The sequence below is a fragment of the Raphanus sativus genome, chromosome 3 (genome assembly GCF_000801105.2).
Source record: "Raphanus sativus cultivar WK10039 chromosome 3, ASM80110v3, whole genome shotgun sequence".
Taxonomy (NCBI): Eukaryota; Viridiplantae; Streptophyta; class Magnoliopsida; order Brassicales; family Brassicaceae; genus Raphanus; species Raphanus sativus.
In genome coordinates, this window is record NC_079513.1 from 3,217,651 (window position 1) to 3,243,851 (window position 26,201).

Consider the following 26,201-nt stretch of genomic DNA (forward strand, 5'->3'; position numbering starts at 1 on the left):
ACTTCCCCTCATTTGTACATACGTCAAAATCTTTGAGACGATGTATTCTTGTAAGATAAATTAGTTTCTTGGAAGTAGCAGTGGGTAACGTCTTCTTGAACAAATCAGTTAAACTGTCACTTGAACAAACATGTAGCACATTGACATCGCTCTTCTTAGATAGTGCTTGAGTCTTATATGACTTAGTCATTTTAATAGATTCTTTTTATCTCAAAAACTTTAGAATAGTGATAGACTTTCATCTTTCAAATGGTAACATTCTCTTTAAGTGTCTATCTTTTGTGTGTTTTTTGTTGCCTCGTTAAAACATTGTCATGGAAAAACTCAATGAGATAAAAACCATACTAAGAAAAAAGAGTACAACCGCACAACTATCATATTTCTACCCCTAGAAACAATATCTTTATGATATGCATTCCAATTAAAATTTCATTAGGCATTAAACTGTTGTTTCTTCTAGTAAATTATTAGGAGCAGGCCTATTTCTATTGCTTAATCTTCTTCTAGATTAAAAGAGAAGTACATATTAAAATTAACATTTACCTAATGTGTGATTTACCGAATGTGTTTGTAACATCTTGAGTTGTGATATATAAAAATGCTTAAGAAAACTGATTTGACTATCTATATCACCAAAATGCAGTTACCTTTTTCGGCATACATCGGTTTAGAAATCTAGAATTTAATCATGCTTGAACTCGAGTAATGGATGATGGATGACCTATCCGGAAGTGATCCATGATAGCATGCGAGTGAGGCCAAAATACGTGATTTACCGAATGTGCTTGTAACATCCCGAGTTGTGATATATAGAAATGCTTAAGAAAATTGATTTGAGTATCTATGTCACCAAAATGCGGTTTCTTTTTTCGGCACACATCTATTTAAAAATCTAGAATTAAGCATGCTTGAACTCGAGTTGTGGAATAATGGATGACTTATCCGGAAGTGATTCATGATAGCGTGCGAGTGAGGCCAGAATACAGAGAAAAGTTATGGGTGATTCCATTGTCAGTAAACAGTGATTTTGAACCTTTGAAAAAATTAACGGACCTACCGTCAGACAGAATGAGGCCCACGATCTAAAAGACCAATAACCATATTGATTCATGAAAAAACTGAGAGAAACCTTCATTTTGATTCATGCAAACCCAAAATCGAACAATGATCAACACATAACATTCTTGGAAGAAGAAACTGATCAAATGAAGATAGAAGAAAAAACCCGAAAATACCTTTTTTAAATTACGGATCGAAACAGATTTTACCGATATTTTGCCCACCCCTAGATGGAGGTGTTCTCAAGTCTCATCATCTTTATACCACAAGTCTTACACATGAAGGGTGTATAAACATTCATAGTTACATATTATTCTCTGGTTTATCGACTCTGTTTTAGTTACATTAAAAGGAAAACCCCTAAAGTGAGTTCATGTCACTACTCCTTTCGGTTTTTCCATATTGTAACAAGCGAGACACCCATCAGAGACATAACCACCGTCTACAAAAAATAACAAATTGTCTCCATTAGAATGAAAAAAAAGTTGTTAAGAACTAAAAGCAAAGATATATGGGAAAACGAGGTCGTTTTCGAACTCACGGAGATTGCTGGAGGCACTCCAACGAGAGGATCTTGAAAGAACTTTGTGGCAAGGGCCAGAGCGAGAAGACTACTTTGCATTCCTGTTTCATAGGATAATGTTCTTTGTAGGGCTTTTACATCAGGTGCCTTGTTGAAGAAGAAACCAGTGAAAAAGTAACCAGCAACGAAAGCCAAGAGATGAAACATGATGACGAGGAATAAAATGGTTGCACCAAACGGAGACAAGACTGAATCTATGTTCAAAGCGAGGGGTGCTCCGATGCAACAAGCCATATCGATTAGCGTTAACGCCGGGAGAAAAGGTTTGATTGCATTGGACAACCTTGGCAATAACCTGCGGTCACATTTCTCATGTAACGTTAGTTTTTCAGTAGCCATTAAGTACATTGAGTGCATTTAATAAGGATAGGCGGATCCTATCTATATTCATCAATATGACATTTGGTTTTAGAAAAACCCCTAGGCTATGTATTGATCAGACCCATATGTAATGTACTTAACCGGTTTAGAAGTAGTCCTGCGGCAATAGGTGTAACCACAACTTGCAGAATGCTAGAGATCATCCCAATCACGTCCACGGGAAGCTTTTTACCAATGAGTAAGAGAGAAAGCATGGGTGTAACGAGGGCCGCCGTAGCGGTTGAGATCGATGTCATGACAATACTAAGCGGCGCGAGTGAAGGATCTGTTAAAAAAGTTGTGTAGTTCGATAGCTGTGCTCCACTAACACATGAGACCAACATGATCCCAGCACCTACAGGAGTCGGTAGATTGAAAAGAGAGACAGCCATTACACCTAACATATAACCTAAGAGGGGTTTTATCAAGTATTGTCCGATGTAACCAGCGAAAATAGCGTCTGGTCTTTTAAGAGCTTCAAGAAAGTCTCGTTCATTGGAGTTGATTCCAACAGCAAACATCATGAACCCTAGGCCAGGCACAAAGTACCTAAAGAAGGATAAATAGTAATTATAGATTATAATGTCTAATAAAGTTGTAATTAGGTTTGATCATTCGAACCTTGGCTTGAACCATGTGAAAGAAGGTGGGTGGAGAAGAGCTAAAATTGTACTTGAGAGAATCACATGAGGAATAAAAGAGTTGGCTTGCTTTAATGTTTCCATTATAGAAACTTTCTTATTATAGATCTGAAACCAAACACAATTGTTACTTGCCAAGGAAACAAAAAAGACCAGGGTCTATACTGATTTTGTATTTTACCTCGTTTGTGTCAGATTCTGAGACATTTCTCCGCCAAGGATATCTCGATCTATCATCTTTGGATTGTAGAACAAGGTCAAAAAGCAGATTTAAAAGAATTGAGAAATTAAATTGCTTCACTCAAAAAAAATTGCTTCACTCTAAAAGAAAACAAATACAGAATTCTTCCTATAGTATATGTACTTACTTTGCGAAATCGGATCACTGCGTAATGGAAAATCTACAGATAATGATCCTGAACAAGAATTAAACTCATCAAAAACAATAACTGAAGACTTATACACATCTAAAAATGAGCACTTCTCATAAAACAGCTTTTAAATAATGTTTAAACAAAGGAGAAATAAGAAAAACCTAGAGAAATAGGTGAGAAGCTGTTGCGCGGGAAATTTATAACTCTTCGAGTGTTGTGAAAACCCACTGGGTATGAATGATCTCGAGGTTGAAGAAGACGATGATGAGACTTTAATAACAGAGACTCAATAGTAGTAATCACGGCCATTTTTGAAGAGAACCAAAACGTGAAAACAAATGTAGTGTTTCGTTAGATCTTCTCTATATATGTTTAGACATTTAGCATTATAAGCGCCAAGTACCAAATTACCAACCTAAATAATAACACACGTTTCACTAGACCTTAGGCGTGTAAATTATTTATATCTTGATGATACGCATGTGCTAATGCCACACCAACCTATAGTCTCAAAAGCAGTGGTTTTTAACTTTTATTTAATTACCTTTTTCTTTCAAATTTGGTTTTGATTGGACAATTTTCATTTTTGAGCAAGCGATGGAGTTTTATAGGTTTTTTCTTTTGCAAAAATCAAAAGTCAAACACAAAATTAAGATATATTTTTTTTTTAGAATTTTTTTATCTTATTTATCCCCAAAAATTTGGATTATTCACGAAAATATCATTATTTTTCTTTAGTTTTTCCCCAAAATAGTTGTTTTACTCAATCATCGTAATCTTCCTCTTTTATTTACAACACCAACATTATCATCAATACATCAACCACCATAAACAAACAATTTCAAGCTCTAAACACATCTAAAATCAACATTTACATTTTTATATTCTTATTTCTTACACACAAAAACCATTTCCCTTTCACTTCCTTTTTCATTTCATCCCAAAATATCAATTTTTTTTGTTCAAAATTTATAAGCTTACTAGAGTTACTCAAGTTCATGATTCTTGATCAAGAACGACTGAGTGAATTTCATTAAGAAGTAATGTGTGCTTAGATAATCTAAATAAGAACATCATTAGATTTCACAATAATTTTTGATTTTTTTTTTCCAGATCTATTAGCTAGAAGTCTTCTACAACGAGAATACTTATATGGAAGTCTTCACAACTATTTTATTGTAAATATGAACATCATTAGATTTCACAATAATTTTTGATTTTTTTTCCAGATCTATTAGCTAGAAGACTTCTGTATAAGTCTTCTACAACAAGAATATTTTTATGGAAGTATTCACAATGATTTTTTATTTTAAATATGAACATCATTAGATTTCACAATGAAAAATACATTGGCGTCTTGATTGTGTAATGTAAAATCCTTTAACAAAATTTTAGGTGATACTGAATCACATCGCTGTATGTGAAATTTTAAATCTTTAGATGTTGAAATCTTGCAATTACTTATTTTGATAATGATAATTAATGTTCAGTAAAAGTTAAAATAAATGGCCAGTCATAAGCTTCATCCTATAGTAAGTTCATGGGTAATTTTCTGCTTATTTCAGTAATCTCTTGAAAAGAATCTGATATATGTTTTAAACTTTCTATCAATTGCATGTTTCATCTCTCCTCATTGTGGAGACCCTAGTTCAGGAAGCTTTGCTACATACACACTCTCAACCACACTCATATCTGGCGTTGGTCAGACTCATAAGTTCTTGTGAGAACTATCAACCGGGGAAGGATTGTCAGAACTCTTTACAGTTCTACCGGATGAACTCTTTACAGTTCTATCGGATGAACTCTTTACAGTTCTATCGGATATCTTCTCTTTAGTTTCCTCTTTTTTTCATTTTTGAATTAAATTCGTTAATTTTAAGAATCCATAGTTAACCTATAGACCATTTAGCCAAACCCTGTCTTTATAACACGACTTCTCTGTTACGCTATACGGAGAACCAACTTTCTTAATTAAAGTATGACTTATTTTTGGGTTCACTCTACTTTTATCATATATTCAATACACCGTACTAGATAGATATCATATTTATGGAATACAATTCACTTTAAAGATGTCTTGGTAGTGAAATGGTAGACACGCGAGATTCAAAATCTCGTGATAAAAAGCGTGGAGGTTCGAGTCCTCTTCAAGGCATAATATTGAAATGGAATAAGTTTGGCAGCGGGTCGCGAAGTCTTGGGACAATCTTCTCTATCTAATGAATGGGGAGGGGGAGTCCTCTTTGAACCCTAAATTAAAAATACTAAACACTAAATCTTAAAAATACTAAATCTTTAATCCTAAAAAGAGCTTAGGGAATAGGATTAAGGGTTTATTATTTTAAAGATTTAGTGTTTTAATGTTTAGTGTGTGATTTAAAGTTTAAATTTATCCAAGAATTTAGGGTTTATGGTTTAGGATTTAGTATATTGATGACGGTGTTAAAATATTAAACTTTTTTTTACATATATTAGAGTTTAGAGTTTAAAATTTAGGATTATTCAAGGGTTTAGGATATACTCAAAAGTTTAGGGTGTACCCAAAATTTTAAGATTTGAAATTTACGGTTTAATTTTTAAAGTTTATTGTTTTTTGACGATGTTAAAAATATTTTTTAAAAGTTCTTTTTTGTAACTATTATTACTTTTTATTTATTTATTTTTTACTTTTTATTTTATTTTAAAAACACAATATAATTTATAATATTTTGTTTCATTTTTTTAAGCGATATCGATTATGAAACAATTGATTTTTATTGGTTAGTTGATCTAAAGGTTCTTTAGAGTATGTGTGTCTTAGAAAAATCATGCAGAATTCTTTTTCATACAGAAAGGAGATCTTTTTTCTTCTTTCAGTTTAAGAGAAAAATAAAAAGAACTCTTCAAAACGCAATTTGTGCGCAATCAGAATAAGTAGATATTCATTGCTGACGTGGAACTCTTAATCGCCACACGATCTAGCTTTCCTTATCTCCTTCTCATTCTCCCTCCAACTATCACACAAACGTTACGAAAAAAATCAGAACACTTCCATCTCAATCTCAATTCTCAACCATAGATCCAAACCTCCCAACCTTTTTTTTCTTCCCGGAAACCACAAGAAAGAACAATCACGATCTTCTATCTCCCCGGAAGAAGAAGAAGAAAAACAAACATGTGTAGTAAGATGGCGTTTACTCTAACAATCCCTCGATTTCACTCTCCAATTTCTCGCAAACCCACCACCACCACCACTTGTTCATCTCCTCCTTCGAGGACACAGTCTGCTCACTTCAGCCATGAACGATCCATTTCTCTCAGACGAAGACTTTTCTTGTTACCCGTCAAAGCCACTACCGATCAGTCAGGTCTTTGATTATTTTGTCCTCTTAATAAAGTTTCAATCTTGTTGGACACGTTACTTCTGTTCTCGAAGATTACCCTTTTACAGTGTGCATGTTACGATCTACCTAGACTAGGTTTTCGTTTGGGAACGAACAACTTTGATTTGAAAAAAGTTTTCGTTTTTATATTACAGAACATAACTGATTATCTGTTTGTGGGTTTTGTCTTTTTTTTTTTATATTCTCTAATCAACCTTTGAATTTCTCCTAGGGTGTTTTTTGAAACAAGTTGTTTTTTTTGAACTTTTATGTTTGTGGGTTTTGTTTTGCTTTTCTGTTCTAATCAATCATTGAACATTCTTGATTTGACTTCAGGTCAAGTGGGTGGGGAAGAAGTTGACAGCAAGATCTTACCTTATTGTAGCATCAACAAGAACGAGAAGAGATCAATCGGTGAAATGGAGCAAGAGTTTCTCCAAGCGATGCAAGTAACACAGAAAAATAAAGATTTATTTTTAAATTCAATGGTTATACAAATATAATAGAGAATTTTTTTTTAAGTCTGAGAGGATTGTTCTATGCAGTCATTCTATTACGAAGGCAAGGCTGTTATGTCTAACGAAGAGTTTGATAACCTAAAAGAAGAGTTGATGTGGGAAGGAAGCAGTGTTGTCATGCTAAGTAAATGCAAACTAGATGATTTTTTCTATTTTCTTTTTAATCAATTCGCTGAATAGTTCTTGATTTGTGATCTGCTTTTGGTGTATTTCAGGTTCCGATGAACAAAGATTCCTTGAAGCTTCAATGGCTTATGTATCTGGCAATCCAATCATGACTGATGAAGAATACGACAAGCTGAAAATGAAACTAAAGGTTTGTATATCTTTAGCTTAATCCATTTTGTTACATATATGTATGTTGGATCCGTTATATCATTGTTTTTATGTTTCTGTAGATGGATGGAAGTGAGATTGTGTGTGAGGGTCCAAGATGCAGTCTTCGTAGTAAAAAGGTAAAAACAATCTACTTCACTTTTAGCACACAAAAAAACTACATTTATATTTTTAAGAGACATTGTAGAACTTAAAATAACATAAGGCATTGTATAGAACATAACATAAGACACTGTAGAGCATAACATAAGTTTCATACTTTTTGGATTCATCATTATGCAGGTTTACAGTGATCTTGCAGTAGATTATTTCAAAATGTTCCTGTTGAATGTACCAGCAACCGTTGTTGCTCTCGGACTGTAAGTATCTGTTCTGTTCTTCTCTCAAATTTGAAAACACACAACATAACCTCAGGTTCTGTTTATTAAACATTGCTGTCTTCTTTAATTGTTGTTCTCTAGGTTTTTCTTCCTTGATGACCTTACTGGTTTTGAAATCACTTACTTGCTCGAGGTAAAACCTTTGACTATTCCTATATAGTTTGGAGGTAATTGTTACAATTTTCTTCCAGTATTTATTAAAACACACATTAAAAAAACTTGCAGCTTCCGGAACCATTCAGTTTCATTTTCACATGGTTTGCTGCGGTGCCTGCAATTGTGTATCTGGCGCTATCACTCACCAAGCTGATCATCAGAGACTCCTTGATCTTGAAGGTAAAACCATTGATCTTCTCAGATCAGTGAACTTGAACTTGTAAAAGCAAATTATTAATAATACTCATGAAATGTTCTTGGAATGTATCTATAACAGGGCCCTTGTCCAAACTGTGGAACAGAGAATACATCCTTCTTTGGAACAATACTGTCCATCTCCAACGACGGTTCCACCAACAATGTTAAATGCTCCGGGTAAGCAAACTCCTTTATCTTTAGACTCTAAATCAATCAACAGATGAAATGATTTTTTTGAAATGTTTTTGATTCTTAAAACTTGGTTTCTGGTTTAGATGTGGAACGGCGATGGTCTATGACTCAAGTACTCGTTTGATCACATTACCAGAAGGAGGCAATGCTTAAACCCTATGGGCCAAGGTTTCATTCTCTGGGAGATTTATGTAAAATTGATACTAATAGATGAAGAAGGTGGAAAAGTTATTTTGTGTGCTTCTATAATCTTCAGATGTTTCCGTGTAGCTCTCGTTGACTTGTATTGTGTGTTGTAAGTAGATGTGAGGTGAAATCAGAGAAAGAAAACCATGTGATTACTTCTTTGGGGAATTTCGCTCTCACTAGAAAAATAAAATGAAAAAGTGGCACAACAAATTACCTACACTAGGATATCTGTTTTGTTATAGTTGTGGATGTGTGTATCATATAACTTGCATAGAAATGTATTTCTTACTAATCCATATGAAACTGCTATAACAAATAGTGTTGTTGTAATTGTAAATAATCCCATGCTGAGCCTTGCAGAGGGCACTTATTTAGCTGATCCGGAAAGATCAAGCCTTGTCGATCTTGATGATGACACAGAGAAAAAAATGATATATGGACCATTGTTATCTTTTCTATGCCACTGCTTTAAGCTATCTTAGAGCACTTCCCATTGGAGGTTTTAAAAGAGTTTTAAAAGAGTTTTAAGGTGAGGTTCTTAAAAAAAAAAATCTTAGAGCACTTCCAAGAAAAGTTGTAAAAAAAGTTTTGAAGTGGTTCTTAGAGAAAAAAGAAAGAAAAAGAGTAGAGAAGAATTCTAATCTTTAGATTTTTTAGAATTCCACTAAAATTTAATATAACACTTATAAACAATAAATTAGTTAAATTTTCGCTAATTATATTTTATTAGAGTATTAATATTTTTGGATGAGACTGAGAAAGTGGGATCGACAGGACTCTCCCAGGCACGATTGACGAGGCAGGAAGCAACGTCTCCAACGTTTTGCCAACGACAGCTCGTTGATTATCGCATTTGGAAACAATCCTCCGGTCCTTGCCTTGCACCTTCTTGGAAGCCCTACTTCTTTTCTAGAAGTAGCATCCTCCAACATCTCATCCTTGTAATTTTCATCTTCAAATCCAAATCTACCAAGATCTGTAGCAACTCACTTGTCCCACAAGCATCTAGACCACACCTTGAAGCATCCACAAAGCAAAACACACACCCATAAGACTCTCACAGACAACAACCTGCAAACCATGTCAAAACGCTTTTCAAAAGAAGAAAAAGGAAAAGGCTTTATGTCTGAAGGAAATGAATCTCACATCACGAGAATTAAGGCGCCCTGTGTAGACAACTCAGCTCTCATTAAGGAGAATGCTCTCACTATCATCGGCAGAGTCACGAACCAGCAAGAACAAAGGATTTGGGCTCTTCTACCAGCTCTTCCCCGCAAATGGCACCTACAAGGAAGCATCACGGGCTCAGACCTTGGAAATGGTTTCTTCCAGTTCAGGTTTGAGAGGGAGGAAGACTTACACAGAGTTCTAGACAATGGACCGTACCATTTCTCCTACTGGATGGTCATCATTCAGAAATGGGAACTGGTTATCTCTCGCTCCTTCCCATCACAGATCCCGTTTTGGATCTGCATCAAAGGCCTCCCGCTACATTTCTGGATGGAGGAAGTGATTTGTAGCATAGGAAAAGAGTTGGGAACACTTGTGAACCACGAGCTCACTAAAACAACTGCAAGGGTTAGAGTTTTAGTGGATGGTCTCAAACCTCTAATAAAAGAAGCGGTCATGGAGTACGACTCAGGAGAAGAGAGTATCATCTACCTGGAGTACGAAAAATTGGTGAACCACTGCTCCCTGTGCAACTCCTTGACCCACCTCAAGTATGAGTGTCCAAACCAACCACAAGTAACGCAGATGGAGAATAAAACGGAGAAAGAAACTTCACTGGCACGTCATGGAGAGTCATACAGTAACAAATAGCTGACAACAGAGCACTACTACAAAAACGAAACCCAACAAACTGCTAAAAGAGATCAACCTGCCAAGCTGATGGGGGAACAAGCAGCAGCTTTCCAGGAAAGAGTGGACCGCCACGGTAACAGATTTGGAGCCAGAGTCGCCACAAAGCAAACCCGGATCCCCCCACAACCTAGAACCTCAGAGAACTGGAGAAGAGGTCCTACCAGCTGGAGGAACGAAGGGACTGACGTAACATCGGGAGACAAAGACTACAACTCTCCTTCCTACACGATTTGAGACGCTCCACTAAGGATGTATGGAACACAGAGGAAACAACCTTTTCCTCAGAGAGGACTCAGTGAATGGAGATTGAAACCAGCTAACCCACCGCGACTCACAGCGCCACAAACTGCTTCTCCAATTAGTGAAACCCAAAACCCTGCAGAGCGGAACAATCATCTGTTACAGGCCGAGGAGACATCAAACAAACAGACAGAAGAACAAATTATCTCGGAGCTCAACGAAGAAACTCTACGATACCTGAACTGTCCTAATCCTACAGAGGCAGCGGCCAGAAGGCATAGAGTGATGGCAAGTGATGCAAGAGGCCAAACAGAGTTAACTGTTGCAAATCTGTTGGCACTACAACGGGCATCGTCTGAGCAGACTACGAACGCTCACTCCCAGCCTTTAGTCCCTGCTATACCATCCAAAGATCATATCTTACAAGAGCTACAGGAAGTCACAAAGCAGTACCTTAGCTGTGCGGATCCTGTTGAAGCAGCGGCTCGACACCGAAGAGTTCTCGAAGGAGACGCTGAAGGACTGATGGAACAGACGGCATACTCTATATTAGCAGCAACGATAAATCAAAGACGTCCTCTCTCTCCTTGGGAACAGGGGATAAGATCTGAAAGCCCACCAGGAATCGACTTCAACGAGGCCATGCAGCCATCTGATGTGGAGCTTACACCCCCACCTGTTCTACGGGGCTCGGTCTCCAAACGCTTGGAGCTCTCTCCACCTAAAAAGCCATCCACACCAAGATCTAAACGAAGTGACTCGACACGACTTCAGTCGATCATAGTCATTCCTACAGGAGAACAAGTAGTGGGAAATACGACACAAAGAGAGCTTATCGAAACTGCAGATGTTGAGGAAACTCTCAGTAATTACCATAGCAAAGGTACCACTCAGAAGCAGAAGCAGCTACGACTTCGCTCACCGAGACTGTCCCCTAACATCCTCCGGGGAGCAAGCTCGAAGAAGAGAAAACTCTTCAGCTACAACAGTCCCCAAACGTGGGCAACAAGCGTCCCCATAAAGGATCCATAATAGACTTCAATACAGCAGGAGTGCGAACTATGGGACACTCTCTCCACGTGGCAAATGGAAACGAGAGAAACCCAGCCATACAACTAATACCTGCAACAAAAAAGACGCAGAAAAGCAATCAAACTTCAAAATCAACTGCACCTCCTGCAGAACAGTCAGATGGGAACACATGACCTTCAAGAAGGGGACCACAACAGAAGCAACCGTCCATCCCAAGGAAGAGAGGATTTTTGGTCTCCTCCACCCCGGCTCCTTAGTCGTATTGAGTTGGAACTGTTGTGGGCTGGGGAACCCCATAACAGTCCAACGTCTGAAGGAGATCCACCGGAGGAACTCCCCAGATATCTTCTTACTCATGGAGACCAAAAACAACTTGGAAGTAATTCTTGATAAACTCAAATGGCTCCCCATAGACAACTATCACGTCGTTCCCCCAAATGCTCCAGGCGGTGGTGGACTTCCTCTTATCTGGAAGAATGAAATCAAGCTCACGGTCAGAACTAGCACAAAAAACATCATTGATACGATGATAGAAGATAAAGGTAAAAGCTACCAAGTCACCTTCGTGTACGGAGAACCTGATCACACCAAACGCGTCCAAATTTGGAATGAGATATCAGCTTTGCAACCACCCCCGGGAGAACCGTGGCTCTTGACTGGAGATTTCAATGAACTAACCGACAATAGTGAAAAGAAGGGAGGCCCGGAGAGAGCAGAGGGCACTTTCTGTTCCTTTAGAGACTTCCTGTCAAGTAATGGTTTATTTGATGTTAAACACTATGGAAACTATTTGTCGTGGAGGGGGAAGAGAAGTACGTATCTCGTCCAATGCCGACTCGATAGAACGATCAGCAATAGTGAATGGTTTGACACCTTCCCATCTTCTAGATGCCAGAACTTAAGGTACGAAGGATCAGATCATCGGCCTTTGCTCACCTTCCTAGATACAAGAAGAAAGAAAGGTGCGAAGATTTTCAGATTCGATAGGAGATTAAAAGACAACCCTGAAGTCAGGAAACTGGTTCATGAAACATGGAACGCTACACCTCACCTGGACGTGGAAGAGAAGCTATCTAACTGCAGGAAAGCCATCTGTAGCTGGAGCAGGGCTTTCCACGAGAATAGCAGGAAAGCTCTGGAGACACTACGCTCTCAACTGGATACAGCAATGTCAGACCCTGTTTCAAGAGATTATTTAATTCATGAGATAAACACGAAACTTCTACACGCTTACAAAGCAGAAGAGGAATATTGGAGGCAACGTAGCAGACAGTTATGGCTTACTCTCGGAGATTCTAATACCGGCTACTTTCATGCGTCTACAAAGGCTAGGAAATCACGAAACAGACTAACAGTCATCGAGGATGAAAATGGCATACCGTGGTTTGAGGAGGAACAGATTGCTGGTGTCATCTGCAAGTACTTTGATCGGATCTTTACTTCTGAGAATCAAGATGGCCTACAAACCGTAGAGAAAGCACTTCATCAGTGTGTTACAAGCGAAATGAATGAAGCATTAATCAGGAATCCCACTGCAGAAGAGATTAAAGATGCAATCTTCGCTATTCACCCGGATAAAGCACCAGGTCCTGATGGCTTCTCTGCTAGCTTCTTCCAAGCTAACTGGGATGTGGTTGGACCAGATGTGATAAAGGAAATCCAGAACTTCTTTGCTACAGAGACTCTCCGAACCTCGCAAAACGTTACACACGTTAGATTAATTCCCAAAATAACTGGAGCAAAACGAGTTGCAGACTACCGCCCTATCGCTCTATGCAATGTGTATTTCAAGATCATCTCAAAGCTACTGGCCCTCAGACTTAAACCTATCCTACAGTTTATTATCTCAGAAAATCAGTCAGCATTCATTCCGGGCAGAGCAATTGCAGACAACATCCTAATCACTCACGAGGTTCTACAATATCTGAAGACATCTCAAGCACAGAAGAAGTGCACAATGGCTGTAAAGACTGATATGTCTAAAGCATACGACAGAATGGAGTGGGGATTCATCTCACAAGTGCTTAGAAAGTTGGGTTTTCACGAGAAATGGATCAACCTAATCATGCAATGTATTACTACAGTCTCCTATTCTTTCCTAATCAATGACTCAGTCCTAGGAGCGGTTAAACCTAACAGAGGCATTAGACAGGGAGACCCTCTATCTCCCTATCTCTTTATCCTCTGTGGACAAGTGTTATCGGGTCTTTGCAAACAAGCAGAAAGAGAAGGTACCTTGCAAGGCGTTAGAGTGGCAAGGGGAAGTCCGCGAATTAACCACCTGTTGTTTGCGGACGATACGATGTTCTTCTGTTACTCATCCCCCAAGTGCTGCAACAAACTAAAGGAGATATTGTGGGAGTATGAGCAGGCATCAGGGCAAAAGATCAACAAGGACAAATCAGCCGTGACTTTCTCCTCGAAGACCTCTGCAGAGACAAAATAAAACGTTAAAGATCTACTGGGAATAAGTAAGGAAGGGGGAACTGGCAAATATTTGGGTCTACCTGAACATTTTGGCAGGAAGAAGAAGGACCTCTTCACGGCCATAGTAGATAGGATAAGGCAACGAGCCAATAGCCTGTCTACACGCTTCCTCTCCAGGGCAGGGAAGCTGACCATGCTGAAAGCCGTACTGTCGGCCATCCCAACTTTCTCCATGTCGTGCTTCGAACTACCTGTCAGTTTATGTAAATGAATACAGTCAGTTCTAACAAGATTTTGGTGGGACAACCCCGATGGAAAACGAAAGATTGCTTGGGTTGCTTGGGATAAGATGACTAAGCCTAAAGCAGGAGGGGGTCTGGGAATCAGGGACGTACAGATCTTTAATCAAGCACTACTTGCTAAACAAGCATGGAGGATACTCACAAAACCTGACTGTCTACTGGCTCGCGTTCTGCTAGGAAAATATTGTCATTCTATCTCTTTTATGGAAGCACAAGTACCAGCAGTTAGCTCACACGGGTGGAGAAGTATTTTACACGGCAGAGATCTACTTATAGGCAACTTGGGAAAGGCTATCGGTAATGGAGAAACTACGAAAGTGTGGAAGGACGTGTGGATCTCTCTAGACAACCAAGTGAAACCGTTTGGACCTATACTAGAGGAAGATATCGATCTTACAGTATCGGACCTCCTAACAACAGATATGAAATGGAATCAGAACAAGATCGAAGCAATCTTACCTCATCTGACTAACGAAATCCAACTGCTTCAACCGAGTATTGCCAAAGGAGAGGACTCTATCATCTGGCAACCTCTTCCTTCTGGAGTTTATACGACTTGATCAGGATACTTCTCCAAAGCAATGCAGACAGCTACAAGACCAACATCACCTACGGGAACCTTTGACTGGGTTAAAGATGTTTGGTCGACAGCTTGTTCACCAAAGATGAAGCTTTTTGTTTGGTCCATCATACAGAAAGCTCTGCCGCTAGGAGAAAACCTACAACAAAGAGGGTTACTATCAGGAGCTCGGTGTAAGAGATGTAACGAGGTTGAAACCGCTATACATACCTTCTTTAGATGTCCATTTGCGCAGGAGGTTTGGAAGAGGGTCCCTCTCAACTGTGTAGTTCACCTAGCTACACTGGAGAGTTTCACAGATGTTGTTGTAGCACTGAAGAGAACATTCTGTCTACCGCCAACGGGGATAACAGGAACGATACTCCCATGGATCTGCTGGGTAATCTGGATCGCACGGAACCAACTGGTCTTCGAAAACAAACCTACATCACCAGCAGAAGTCGTAACAAAAGGATTACGCTTGGCAAGGGAATGGTCATCAGCACAGAGCTCGATCGAAGTAATCAAAAAGCCAAAGCCAAGAGGAACTCACCCGAGGAGGCGATTGCAACTAACTGTAGAAGACCCCCTACTCATGACTTGTAGATCGGACGCGGCTTGGGATGTAAAAACGAAGAGGGCCGGCTTAGCTTGGATCCTCACCCATTTGAAAGGCTCGTGTATCACCCAAGAAACAGCAACACAGGACAAGATCAACTCTCCACTGATTGCAGAAGCTTTAGCTCTCCGATCGGCTCTACTCTCCGCAGGGAATCTAGGGCTCCCAAAGCTCCGGTGCTTCTCTGACAACGAAACGCTCATTCGAGCTATCAACGGCGACATGCAGGTCAAGGAAATCTTCGGTATCGTCATGGATATCAAGCAACTCTCCTCTGCTTTCATCGCCATCTCTTTCTCTCACTTTTCTCGATCTCTGAATGTTGAGACTGATGGGCTAGCCAAACAGTCACTTTCTTCTTCTTTGTATTTGGACCCCTTTGTGGGCTGACTCTGGGCCTGAGGCATTTCCTCTATTTTAATTAAAAGTATGTGTTTCACAAAAAAGAGTATTAATATTTTTTTGCTTAAGAAATAATTTAGAGTTCTTATTGTTGGAGATGCTCTTAGTTTATATTATCATCACACTAGCATAACATAAGTTTTACAATAATAGTATGGAGTCTGAGGCAGAGAATTTTAGGTTACACTTACCTTGGACTGGGCAATCGGGTTTCGGTTCGAGTTCATTCAGATGAATTTTAGTCCTATTAAGATATTATAAAAGTTCGAGTCGGATTCGGTTTAGGTTTAGTCAAATTTGGTTCGGGTTTAGTTATATGTTCAAGATCAAGTTGACCCTAAATAGTTTTGGTTCCAAAAATATTGATATGTATTTGAATAAACTCGATATATTTTCAATTTTTTCAATAAATTTGTATACGTGACTTTCTCAAATCATATTGTTATCTTTCATAATAATTTTATGACAGTCGTCTATCAACTATATGGGGTTTTCCTTAAATTATATATAACAACATCAGACGTGATGACAAAATCGAACGATAAGTATATATTATAAAATAATTATAAAACGTAAACAAATTAAAATTAACAATTATTAACTCTATAAACGTGAAAAATAATTATTTATTTTAAAAGACACTTCAGAAGTAAAGTCATTCGTAAGTAAATAAACTTCAAACGCAATTGTCAAAATATATAAAAAAATCAATATTGACTGAATACCAAAATATATATTAAAATAAGTATATAAGTTAATCATTCATGTATAGAAAATTATTTTAGATACTTAGTAATATCGTAGTTTATTTTAGATACATATCAGAGATTGAAATCAGATTTAGTACAATGTTTCTTTTAGGAATGTTGAAATTTTAGATTTTCGATTTTCGGATATTCTTTTCGATTCAGATTCACTTGGGGTAAAATCCATAACCCAAATACTTATCGGTTCGGTCTTTATGTTTAAATCAGTTTAGATTCATTTTATTCCGGTTCGGTTCGATTCTCTGATCTGGCTAATTTGCACTGTCCTACACTTAACCACTCCTTATTGGCCTGCACAAATAATAGTTATTGGACTGAAAATATATCGGCGGAGAGTTTCAGGCCCAATTAAATAGTCCATAACAAACAAAGTATACACTGTACAAACTATATACCCTGCCACACCTGATCACCCCTTGTTTTCGCACCATTTTTTCCCTTGACGTTTTCTGTTTCCCCCAAGATTTTCCCGGGAAATAAAGGAAAAAAAAAACAGAAGATTTTCTCAAATCTGGAATCATGGAGGAAAGAAGCAGCAAGAGAATCAAACCAACCATGGAGAAAGAAGAAGATCCTCCAGGAACCACTCACCCCTCTTCTTCTCAGCTAAACCTCCCACCGTCACTGACCCGACCAACGGTCTCACTCGAGACCCAACGAATCAACCGTTTAATCCATTCCAGCCACTACCACTCTCCCTCCAAACCAATCTACTCAGACCGGTTTATCCCGAGCCAATCCGGTTCTAATTTCGCGCTTTTCGGCCTCGAACCGTCGCCCAAGAAAGAAGACGGGCCTGGCTCTTACGCCGGTATGCTTCGAACCGTGCTTTTCGGACCGGAGACGCCGGAGAAGAGAGATGTCGTTACTGGTTTCTCTCCGTCGGGGAATATTTTCCGGTACAAGACGGAGACGCAGCGGCCGGTTAACTCTTTCGCGCCGTTTGGGTGTGATGAGGGTCCTAGTGTTAGCCGTAGTCCGGTTAAGTCGCCGAGGAATATTCTTAGGTCGGCCTATAAGGTGAGAGTGTTTCTTAGGGTTTTAAAGTTGTGGACTTCAGGGTTTGTGGGTTGAGATTAGGGTTACTAGTTTGGATCTGTGTAGCTTTGGGGGATTTCTTAGTGTTTAGGGTTTTAAAGTTATGGACTTTAGGGTTTTGTGAGTTGAGATTAGAGTTACTAGTGTTGATTTGTGTAGCTTTGGGGAACTACTTACGGTTTTAGGGTTTTAAAGTTGTTGACTTTAGGGTTTGTGGGTTGAGATTAAGGTTACTAGTTTGGATCTGTGTAGCTTTGGGGGATTTCTTAGTGTTTAGGGTTTTCAAGTTATGGACTTTAGGGTTTGTGAGTTGAGATTAGAGTTACTAGTGTTGATTTGTGTAGCTTTGGGGGACTACTTACGGTTTTAGGGTTTTAAAGTTATGGACTTTAGGGTTTGTGAGTTGAGATTGGAGTTACTAGTGTGGATTTTGTGTAGCTTTGGGGGACTACTTACGGTTTTAGGGTTTTAAAGTTGTGGACTTTAGGGTTTGTGGGTTGAAATTAGGATTACTAGTGTGGATTTGTGTATTGATGATACATTTTAGGATTTTATCTCTTTGAGTGAATGTGAGTGTGTGGAGTGAACTGTTTTTTGAAGAATGCGTAATGCCTAGTCTCTGTCCAGTGATTACTAGTGTGGATTTGTGTAGTGTTGATACATGTCTTGTATGTGTGAAACTCGTGAGATGTTTGTGAAGTCTTTGCTAGTGTTTAGTGAACTGTTTTTTGAAGTAATGTGTAATGTCTACGCTATATCCAGTGATTATAAATGTAGCTTCTGATCCTGATGTTGCATTTGACCTTTGGGATGTTGTTGTTGTTGTTAGGTATTGGATGCGCCGGCTCTGCAAGATGATTTGTGTATTGATGTGAAGTCTATGCTAGTGTTTAGAGTTTGATCTCTTTGAGTGAACTGTTTTCGAATAATGCGTTATGCTTACTAGTATGGATTTGTATATTGTAGATACATTTTAGGGTTTGAGACTCGCAGTTCTTGATTGTGTTCCCCATGTATGTGAAAATGTCTTTGCTAGTGTTTAGTGAAATGTTTGCCAAGTATGCCCTAACGTCTACTCTTTATACAGTGAGTGAAAATGTATGTTCTTTCTGATATTGCATTTGTCCTGTGGATGTTGTTGTTAGGTATTGGATGCGCCGGCTCTGCAAGATGATTTCTACTTGAATCTAGTGGATTGGTCAGCGCAAAATGTTCTTGCAGTTGGACTAGGGAGCTGCGTTTATTTGTGGAATGCTTCTAGTAGCAAGGTGAGTTCTTTTCTCTTTTCTTCCTGGCTCAAATAGTTTTGACTTGAGATGTCTTTTGCAGGTAACTAAGTTATGCGATCTTGGGGCTGATGAAAGCGTTTGCTCAGTGGGTTGGTCACTACGTGGAACACATTTGGCGATTGGAACTAGTAGAGGAACTATAGAGGTATGTCTGAACAAGATACTTTTTTGGCTGTTTGAGTATATAGTCCTATGTCTTTTTACGGATGACTTACTTGTTACTGTTTTACTTTCACTAGATTTGGGATGCGTTGCGGTGCAGGAGAATAAGAAGGATGGGAGGACACCGACGACGAGTAGGAGCCCTGGCATGGAGCTCATCTGTTTTGTCTTCCGGTAGCAGAGACAAGAAGATACTTCAGAGAGACATACGTTCTCAAGAAGATCATGTCAGTAAGCTAACAGGTCACAGATCCGAAGTCTGTGGACTCAAATGGTCTTATGACAACCGCGAGCTAGCATCAGGCGGAAACGACAATAAGCTTTTAGTATGGAACCAGCACTCATCACAACCGGTGTTGAGATACTGTGAACACACAGCAGCGGTTAAAGCCATTGCTTGGTCTCCACATCTTCATGGGCTTCTTGCTTCAGGTGGTGGCACTGCTGATAGATGTATCCGTTTCTGGAACACGACGACGAACACTCGTTTAAGTTGCGTAGACACTAACAGTCAGGTGTGTAATCTGGCTTGGTCTAAGAACGTGAACGAGCTTGTTAGCACGCACGGATTTTCGCAAAACCAAATCATCGTTTGGAAATACCCATCCATGTCTAAAGTAAGAGTTTCTGTCTCTCGTTTTTCTTGCTGACAATTTAGACAACTGAACGTGTCTTTTATTACAGTTAGCAACTCTCACGGGTCACACGTTTCGTGTTCTGTATCTTGCGGTTTCACCAGATGGACAGGTTAGAGGAGCGTGTTACTTTATCTACACTTGCATCAATAACATAGTTTTCGCTTGTATGATGGAAGATCTTGGTTTATTGCAGACAATCGTGACAGGAGCAGGAGATGAAACATTAAGATTCTGGAATGTCTTCCCATCCCCGAAATCTCAAGTAAAGAAAGAACCTTAAATATGCTTTATTATTCCCGACTCTTAAATGCATAACACACGCACATGTGCTCTTTGTTTTTCAGAGCAGGGAGAGCGGGATTGGGGCGCTGTCTTTTGGTAGAACAACAATACGGTGATCTCTTGAGGATATGATAGTTGGTCGTCTTAACCTTATCTTGCATAGCTTTTGGAGTGTTGGTGTGATTCTTTAGGTCTCCTTCTATGTATAGAGTTTTAATTTTTACCATGGGTTTCCACTAATTGTGTATCTCGATTTAGTTGGATAGAAAATAACTCTTTGAGAACTTAATTAGCCGAGTGACAGAGAATGACAGTCCCGACTCTCATAGGTTGTAAAGAGAAGCGTATGAAACATCAAAGACAAACAAAAAGTGCTTTCAAAGACACAAACTAAAGCTAAAAGCATTCATCATACTAAAGAAAGAACAAGTTAGAAGATGCTCGTCTCATGAGTCACTCATTAGCCAAAGAGTTTTCTATCAAAGAGACAGTACAATATTCAGGACATACTAGGTACTAAGTAAAAAGCTGATTCATTCCCCTTCAAACCTGTCTCATGAGTAGTTAATCAAACGGTAGCAGAACAAGCATAAACGAATTTGTAAGACTTGGGTACCCTAAGCACAGCATCGAACGACTCGACCTTTCCCCAAACCTCTTTACCTCTGCGCATTTCCAGAGAAATCTCAGCACACCAAAGCATCTGCTCCTTATACCCACCAGGTGCAGGCACACACTTGTCCCAAAACACCACCATCCTACCACCACATTCAACAAAATTAACATATCTATAACGGGTCAACCTAGGCAGCTCTTCCAAACCTTGTACTTTCCTCCAAATTTTAGCATCAGTAGACCAAAGAAACAATCCATAGGATAGATAACCATAGAGTATTTTCTCTATTAAACAAGTAGTACCAAGCTCTACCAAATCCTCTGTACAATCCTTTAGCTTCATAACGGAAACACTCCTACCAGAGGCTGAATAAATGCTCTTGTACGCCTTTCCTTTGAAATCTGTGTCTCTGAATATCCTCTTCTCCTCAGGCACGGCCTGCCAGGTTTGTGTCTCCGTGTTGAACACTTGAACACAGTTCAGAGAATCTGGATCCTCGTAGCTTCCTGCTAAATACATCATCTCATCAAACTTTGTCTTGGTGTGAGCAAGCCGCAACCTTGGAGTTTCCACCCACGCGTGCGTTCGACAGTCGAGGAAGAAGACGTTAGAAGAACAGCAGGTGACGTCATCTTCTTCTCTGTTGATGGCGTAGAGCTTATGACCAACAGCTACTAGATCTGACCATTCCACGGGAGGAGAGTTGAGCATCTTAACCGGAACCAAAACATTACCACTTGAAGTTTTCTTCTTCTTCTTCTTCCTTTTCTTGTTTAGGGTTGTGTCTGGTTTCCGACAGAGAGTGAACCAACGGAGATTAGGCTCGAAAGGGAACTGCAAGCACACGTAGAGACACCCCTCGGTGCGGTTCGAGAGATACCGGGTATGGTAAAGCTCCGGTGAAGCAGTGAGTGATCGAAAGGTCTTGGAGACGAGTGAGAGAATCGGGTAATATAACCTCGAGACACGGGCTAAGCATTCCAATACTAATTCATCTGGAAGTGGCAGATTTGAGATCGGTTCTCTGGTCGGCTTCTTCGACGGTGGTTCTTGATCGAAAGCGATGGCTGTGGACGACATTGCCAAATCCTCCACGACCCCTAAATTTTTTTAGGGTTTTGGCTTCTTTTTCTCTGTGCGAGTGAGGGAATAAAAGTACTTGAGAATGTAAGACATATAAGATTTTATTCATACGCGCTAATTTCGCGCGTGAGAAAAAATCAGCAACATATAAGATTTTATCCATACGCGCTCATTTCGCGCGTGAGAGAAAATAGCAACTTTTTCTTAATTTTCTTAATTAGAAGCTCTGGATACTTTGAAAGGAGTCATCAGTGGATCCAGAGCTCTGTGAATCACTGATGTGCCTGCTCCCAGTTCAGAGCAGGAGGACATATCTTCAAGCAAGAGGCCATTAGAAGCTCAGACTGAATGTTAACTGGTGATGAAGATGGATCACACTCTACCAAAACTTTCAGAGATATCCATTGCCTGACCTAAAGAGCTCTTTTGACTTGATATTATTAACATATCATAGGTTCTTAATACAAAATCTAGATGAAGAGTGGTTTCATATTCTATCGATTTAAGTCTGACATAGCAATGATAGAACTTCAAGAATAGAATGATTTTTTTAGTCAAAAAGTATATGTTAAACTATTTTTCAATGATTTTTACACAAACAATACATGAACGTAAGCTTAATCAAATCACATTTTCTTCTGCAACTTGGTCATTAAATAAATGAGAAACAAAAAGTAGTTGTGTATCTTAGTTTTGTTGGAGGCAATTAGCTAGACAGCAACTTGTGAGAACTCAAAGTAGCTGAGTGACTGAAAATGAGACTATTACTATTCTCATGGTTGCATAAAAATGATTTAAAAGACACAAAGTAAGTTAAAAGTGAATGCATAGGTAAGAAGTGAACCATTGTCCGGCCGCTACAAACACAAGACATCATAGTCACATGCAAAAGAAAGGAAAACCACTACAAGATAGAAGCCGCTTGTCTCATGAGTCATTCATCAAAGAGTAGCCTAGAGAGTTTGCAATCAAAGAGAGCACAAAATAAGCTTAATCATCTACAAGATTCAGGACATACTAAGTAATAAGAAAAAGTAACCTGATTCATTCCTTAAACGTGTCTCATGAGTAAGCTAATCAAACCGTAGCAGAACAAGCATAAACGAATTTGTAAGACTTGGGTACTGTAAGCACAGCATCAAACCATTCCACCTTTCCCCAAATCTCTTCACTGCGCATTTCGAGAGAGATCTCAGCACACCAAATCATCTTCTCCTTATACCCAGCAGGTGCAGGCACATATTTATCCCAAAACACCAACATCTTACAACCACTTTCAACCAAATTAACATTGCTATAACGGGCAAACTTAGGCAGTCCTTCCAAACCTTCCACTTTCTTCCAACCATCTCCTTCAGTGCCATTGATAGAGCAAAGTAACCCTCCATTGGATTCATAACGATAGAATCTTTTTTCTATCAAACAAACAGTACCAGGCCCTGCCAAGCCCTCTGTAGAATCCTTTAGCTTAACAACCAAAACCCACCTACAATACGCCCCATGAAAGTTCTCGTAAACCTTCCCTTGGAAATCTCTGGCTCTGTATATCCTCTTACCACGAGGCACAGGTTTCCAAGTTTGCGTCTCTGCGTTGAACACTTGAACACAGTTCAAGGAATCTGGATTTTCGTAGCTTCCGGCTAGATACATCATCTTATTCAATCCTCGACCGGTGTGAGCAAGCAAGCCGCAAGCTTGGAGTTTCGACCCAAGTGTGCGTCCGACAGTCGAGGAAGAAGACATTAGAAGGGTTGGGGACATCATCATCTTCTTTGTTCATGGCGTAGAGCTTATGACCAACAGCTACAAGATGGGACCACTCCACGGGAGGAGAGTTGTGAATCTGCACAGGAACCAAAACATTGCCACTTGTCGCCATCTTCTTCTTCTTTTTCTTACAGATTTGACTGTGAAGGGTTTTGTCTGGTTTCCGACAGAGAGTGAACCAACGAAGGTTAGGCTCAGTAGGGAACTGCAAACACACATAAAGACACTTCTCGGTCCGGTTTAAGAGAAATCGATTGTGGTAAAGCTGCGGTGAAGAAGTGAGTGATCGAAAGGTCTTGGAGACGAGTGAGAGAATGGGGTAGTGCAATCTCGGAACGCGTGCTAAGCAACTCAATACTAATTCATCTGGAAGTGGCAGATTGGTTGTTGGTTCTGTTGCCGACGGTTTCTCCAACGGTGGTTCTTGATCGGAATCCATGGTTGCGGACGACATTGCCGAATTCGCCACGACCTCTCCCAAAATTTTAGGGCTTTGGCTTTACTCTCTCTCTCTCTTTGCGAGTGAGAGACTAAAAGTACTCGAGAATGTAAGACATACGCGCGCGTGAGAGAATATCAGCCACATATTGAGCTTTGTTTTAGTGGGACTTGTAGTAATGTTTTTAGGGGACAATTAAGAAACAAGTTTAAACTAATGAGATTTTAAACAATTTCATTCTCTTAAGAAATGGTATTAAAGTTCCAACTAAACTCACAATTTGAAATTTGGAGATCCATTTTGACGTACATTTTATACATTTTCCCACTAATAGTCAAGCCACAATAAAGATTTAATCGTACAATTGACAAAATTACAAACAAAAGAATGAAGTTATACATAGACTATAGTCTATAGTGTGCTTTGACCATCAGTTTAACTCGTGAGTTTTCTCATTGCCACATTATACTTCCTCTAACATATCCATGAACCCTTTCTTGTCAATTCTTCTCTTAGTTGTTGTAGTCATCGAGCTCAAACGATTACAATGAATCGATGCTTCTTCAAATCTTGTCTTTTTCGACATTACACTCTCTGCTTCTTTCAACAATGAAGTACTCTCAACCACCATTAAAATGCTTCCCTCTAAGAAAACGGTTGAGAAAGTATACTAAAGATAATGTAAAATGACCAGAACATCAACTTATTGTACATTCGGTCTGTTTTGCTTCTGGGAAATCATATGAGGACACCATACTTGACAATCAGTTTCATCGTCTGTTCACAGACTCCAATAACACAGATGTTTTGGGAGGAGAAACTAACCAAACAGGCCTTGCTAGGATTCAAGATCCGTTTTTTTTTTAAGTTATGGGAGCATGATGTAATCCCAGAATCCCTAGATACTTTGAAAGGAGAACGTCATGATTTAGTAGCTTATGAAAATTGGGCGCATAGGTGCAGAGTAGCAATGTAGACATGGCAAGTCTTAAGTTGTAAATGAAGATATCAAGAGACGGTTATTAGCAGTAACAGAATTGTATAGATGAGAGACTATAGATAGATGTCAAACTGTAAGCAGAGAGTTATGCATCTTGTTGGTAGATGTATATGGAGAGAGTTAGGGACTCTTGATTAAACCTTGGGTTCTTGAGTGTAATCACACTACAAGAAAACACGGAGATTCTGAGGGAAATACCGAGGAAAAATGAGTTCCTCGGAAATTTCTGACAAAATATCGAGGAAATACCGAGGAAACCAAGAAATGGGGTTTCCTCGAAATTTCCTCACTATTTTTTGAGGAAATTTCGAGGAAGACCAACTTCCTCGGTATTTTTCGAGGGAATACCGAGGAAACCTTGGTCGTCGGAAAAAATCGACGGAAATTTTAATATTGCGACGACATCTTGTAGCCGTTAGAGAGCCGTTGGGAGAGCCGTTGGGGGATTTAAACAATTTCGAGGAAATTTCGAGGAAATGTCTGTCTCGAAATTTCCTCAGTATGCCGGGAGGATTTTATCTATAAATACAACCACCCCTCTTCCTCTTCATTCACTCCATTTCTTTGCTTCTTCTCTCCTAGTCTCACGAATTTGATTCCAAAAAAACATGTCTTCTTCAAATTATTTTCGTTCTTGGATGGATCGACCTCATTTGGATCCGGACACGAGATTGCTTACGGAAGAATACAATCAAGGTATAATCGAGTTCATGAGGGTAGCTCGCAAACAACCGGAAGCAGAAACAGGTAAGTTAAGATGTCCTTGCTCTAATTGTAAAAATAGAAAAGTTATTAAAGAGTGGGATGTTTGGACTCATTCTATTATTGAGTGGGTTTACACGAAGTTATAAAATTTGGTATCATCATGGGGAAACTGATTATGAACTTGGTAGTACTAGCGAACCTCAGCCGGCGGTTAGATTAGAAGAACCAATTAGGGCGGATGTAGATTATGGTGTAGGTACTGAGCAGATGATAAATGATCATTTTAGAGGGGAAGATTTACCCAATGCAGAAGCTAGGAGATTTTATGAAATGTTGGATGCTGGAAAGCAACCATTGTACGAAGGTTGCAGAGATGGTCATTCAGCTTTATCATCTGCTATGAGACTGATGGGCATTAAAACAGATTATAACTTGGCTGAAGACTGTGTGGATGCGATAGCTAATTTTGTTAAAGGTATTCTACCTGAGGATAATGTAGCTCCAGGTTCATACTACGAGGTTCAAAAACTCGTAGCTGGGGTTGGTTGATCTTATCAGGTAATAGATGTATGCAGCGATAACTGCATGATTTATTGGTGGGCGGATGATCAGCGGACTACATG

General features: G+C 39.3%; 5 protein-coding genes and 1 pseudogene across 5 annotated transcripts; 3 read left to right on the forward strand and 3 right to left on the reverse strand.

Annotated features, from left to right (window-relative positions):
• Positions 1–1,222: 1,222 nt before the first annotated feature.
• On the reverse strand, positions 1,223–3,404 carry LOC130509563 (probable sodium/metabolite cotransporter BASS5, chloroplastic). The gene is made up of 7 exons (XM_057005707.1): positions 3,179–3,404; positions 3,012–3,059; positions 2,825–2,880; positions 2,624–2,751; positions 2,105–2,551; positions 1,601–1,937; positions 1,223–1,501 (listed from the first exon to the last, which is right to left on the reverse strand). The coding sequence occupies exons 1-7, from the start codon at positions 3,324–3,326 to the stop codon at positions 1,439–1,441; spliced, it is 1,227 nt and encodes a 408-aa protein (XP_056861687.1). The 5' UTR covers positions 3,327–3,404; the 3' UTR covers positions 1,223–1,438.
• Positions 3,405–6,006: 2,602 nt separating this feature from the next.
• LOC108844192 (PGR5-like protein 1B, chloroplastic) lies at positions 6,007–8,567 on the forward strand. The gene is made up of 10 exons (XM_018617414.2): positions 6,007–6,364; positions 6,716–6,828; positions 6,925–7,021; positions 7,113–7,213; positions 7,296–7,352; positions 7,516–7,592; positions 7,695–7,746; positions 7,839–7,949; positions 8,047–8,144; positions 8,243–8,567. Exons 1-10 carry the CDS (start codon positions 6,172–6,174, stop codon positions 8,310–8,312), a joined length of 969 nt encoding a protein of 322 aa, XP_018472916.1. The 5' UTR covers positions 6,007–6,171; the 3' UTR covers positions 8,313–8,567.
• Positions 8,568–14,793: 6,226 nt separating this feature from the next.
• Positions 14,794–15,780, forward strand: LOC130509809 (uncharacterized). The gene has a single exon (XM_057006005.1). The coding sequence runs from the start codon at positions 14,794–14,796 to the stop codon at positions 15,778–15,780; it is 987 nt and encodes a 328-aa protein (XP_056861985.1).
• Positions 15,781–17,011: 1,231 nt separating this feature from the next.
• On the forward strand, positions 17,012–20,322 carry LOC108846084 (protein FIZZY-RELATED 1). Its single transcript, XM_057006116.1, has 7 exons — positions 17,012–17,579; positions 18,743–18,865; positions 18,927–19,031; positions 19,126–19,665; positions 19,733–19,795; positions 19,880–19,948; positions 20,031–20,322. The coding sequence occupies exons 1-7, from the start codon at positions 17,079–17,081 to the stop codon at positions 20,082–20,084; spliced, it is 1,455 nt and encodes a 484-aa protein (XP_056862096.1). The 5' UTR covers positions 17,012–17,078; the 3' UTR covers positions 20,085–20,322.
• Positions 20,323–20,361: 39 nt separating this feature from the next.
• Positions 20,362–21,866, reverse strand: LOC108846078 (putative F-box/kelch-repeat protein At4g39600). The gene has a single exon (XM_018619284.2). It carries the CDS (start codon positions 21,662–21,664, stop codon positions 20,537–20,539), a length of 1,128 nt encoding a protein of 375 aa, XP_018474786.1. The 5' UTR covers positions 21,665–21,866; the 3' UTR covers positions 20,362–20,536.
• A 557-nt stretch (positions 21,867–22,423) lies between these two features.
• On the reverse strand, positions 22,424–23,958 carry LOC108847253 (putative F-box/kelch-repeat protein At4g39600; annotated as a pseudogene).
• Between the last annotated feature and the right edge of the window lie 2,243 nt (positions 23,959–26,201).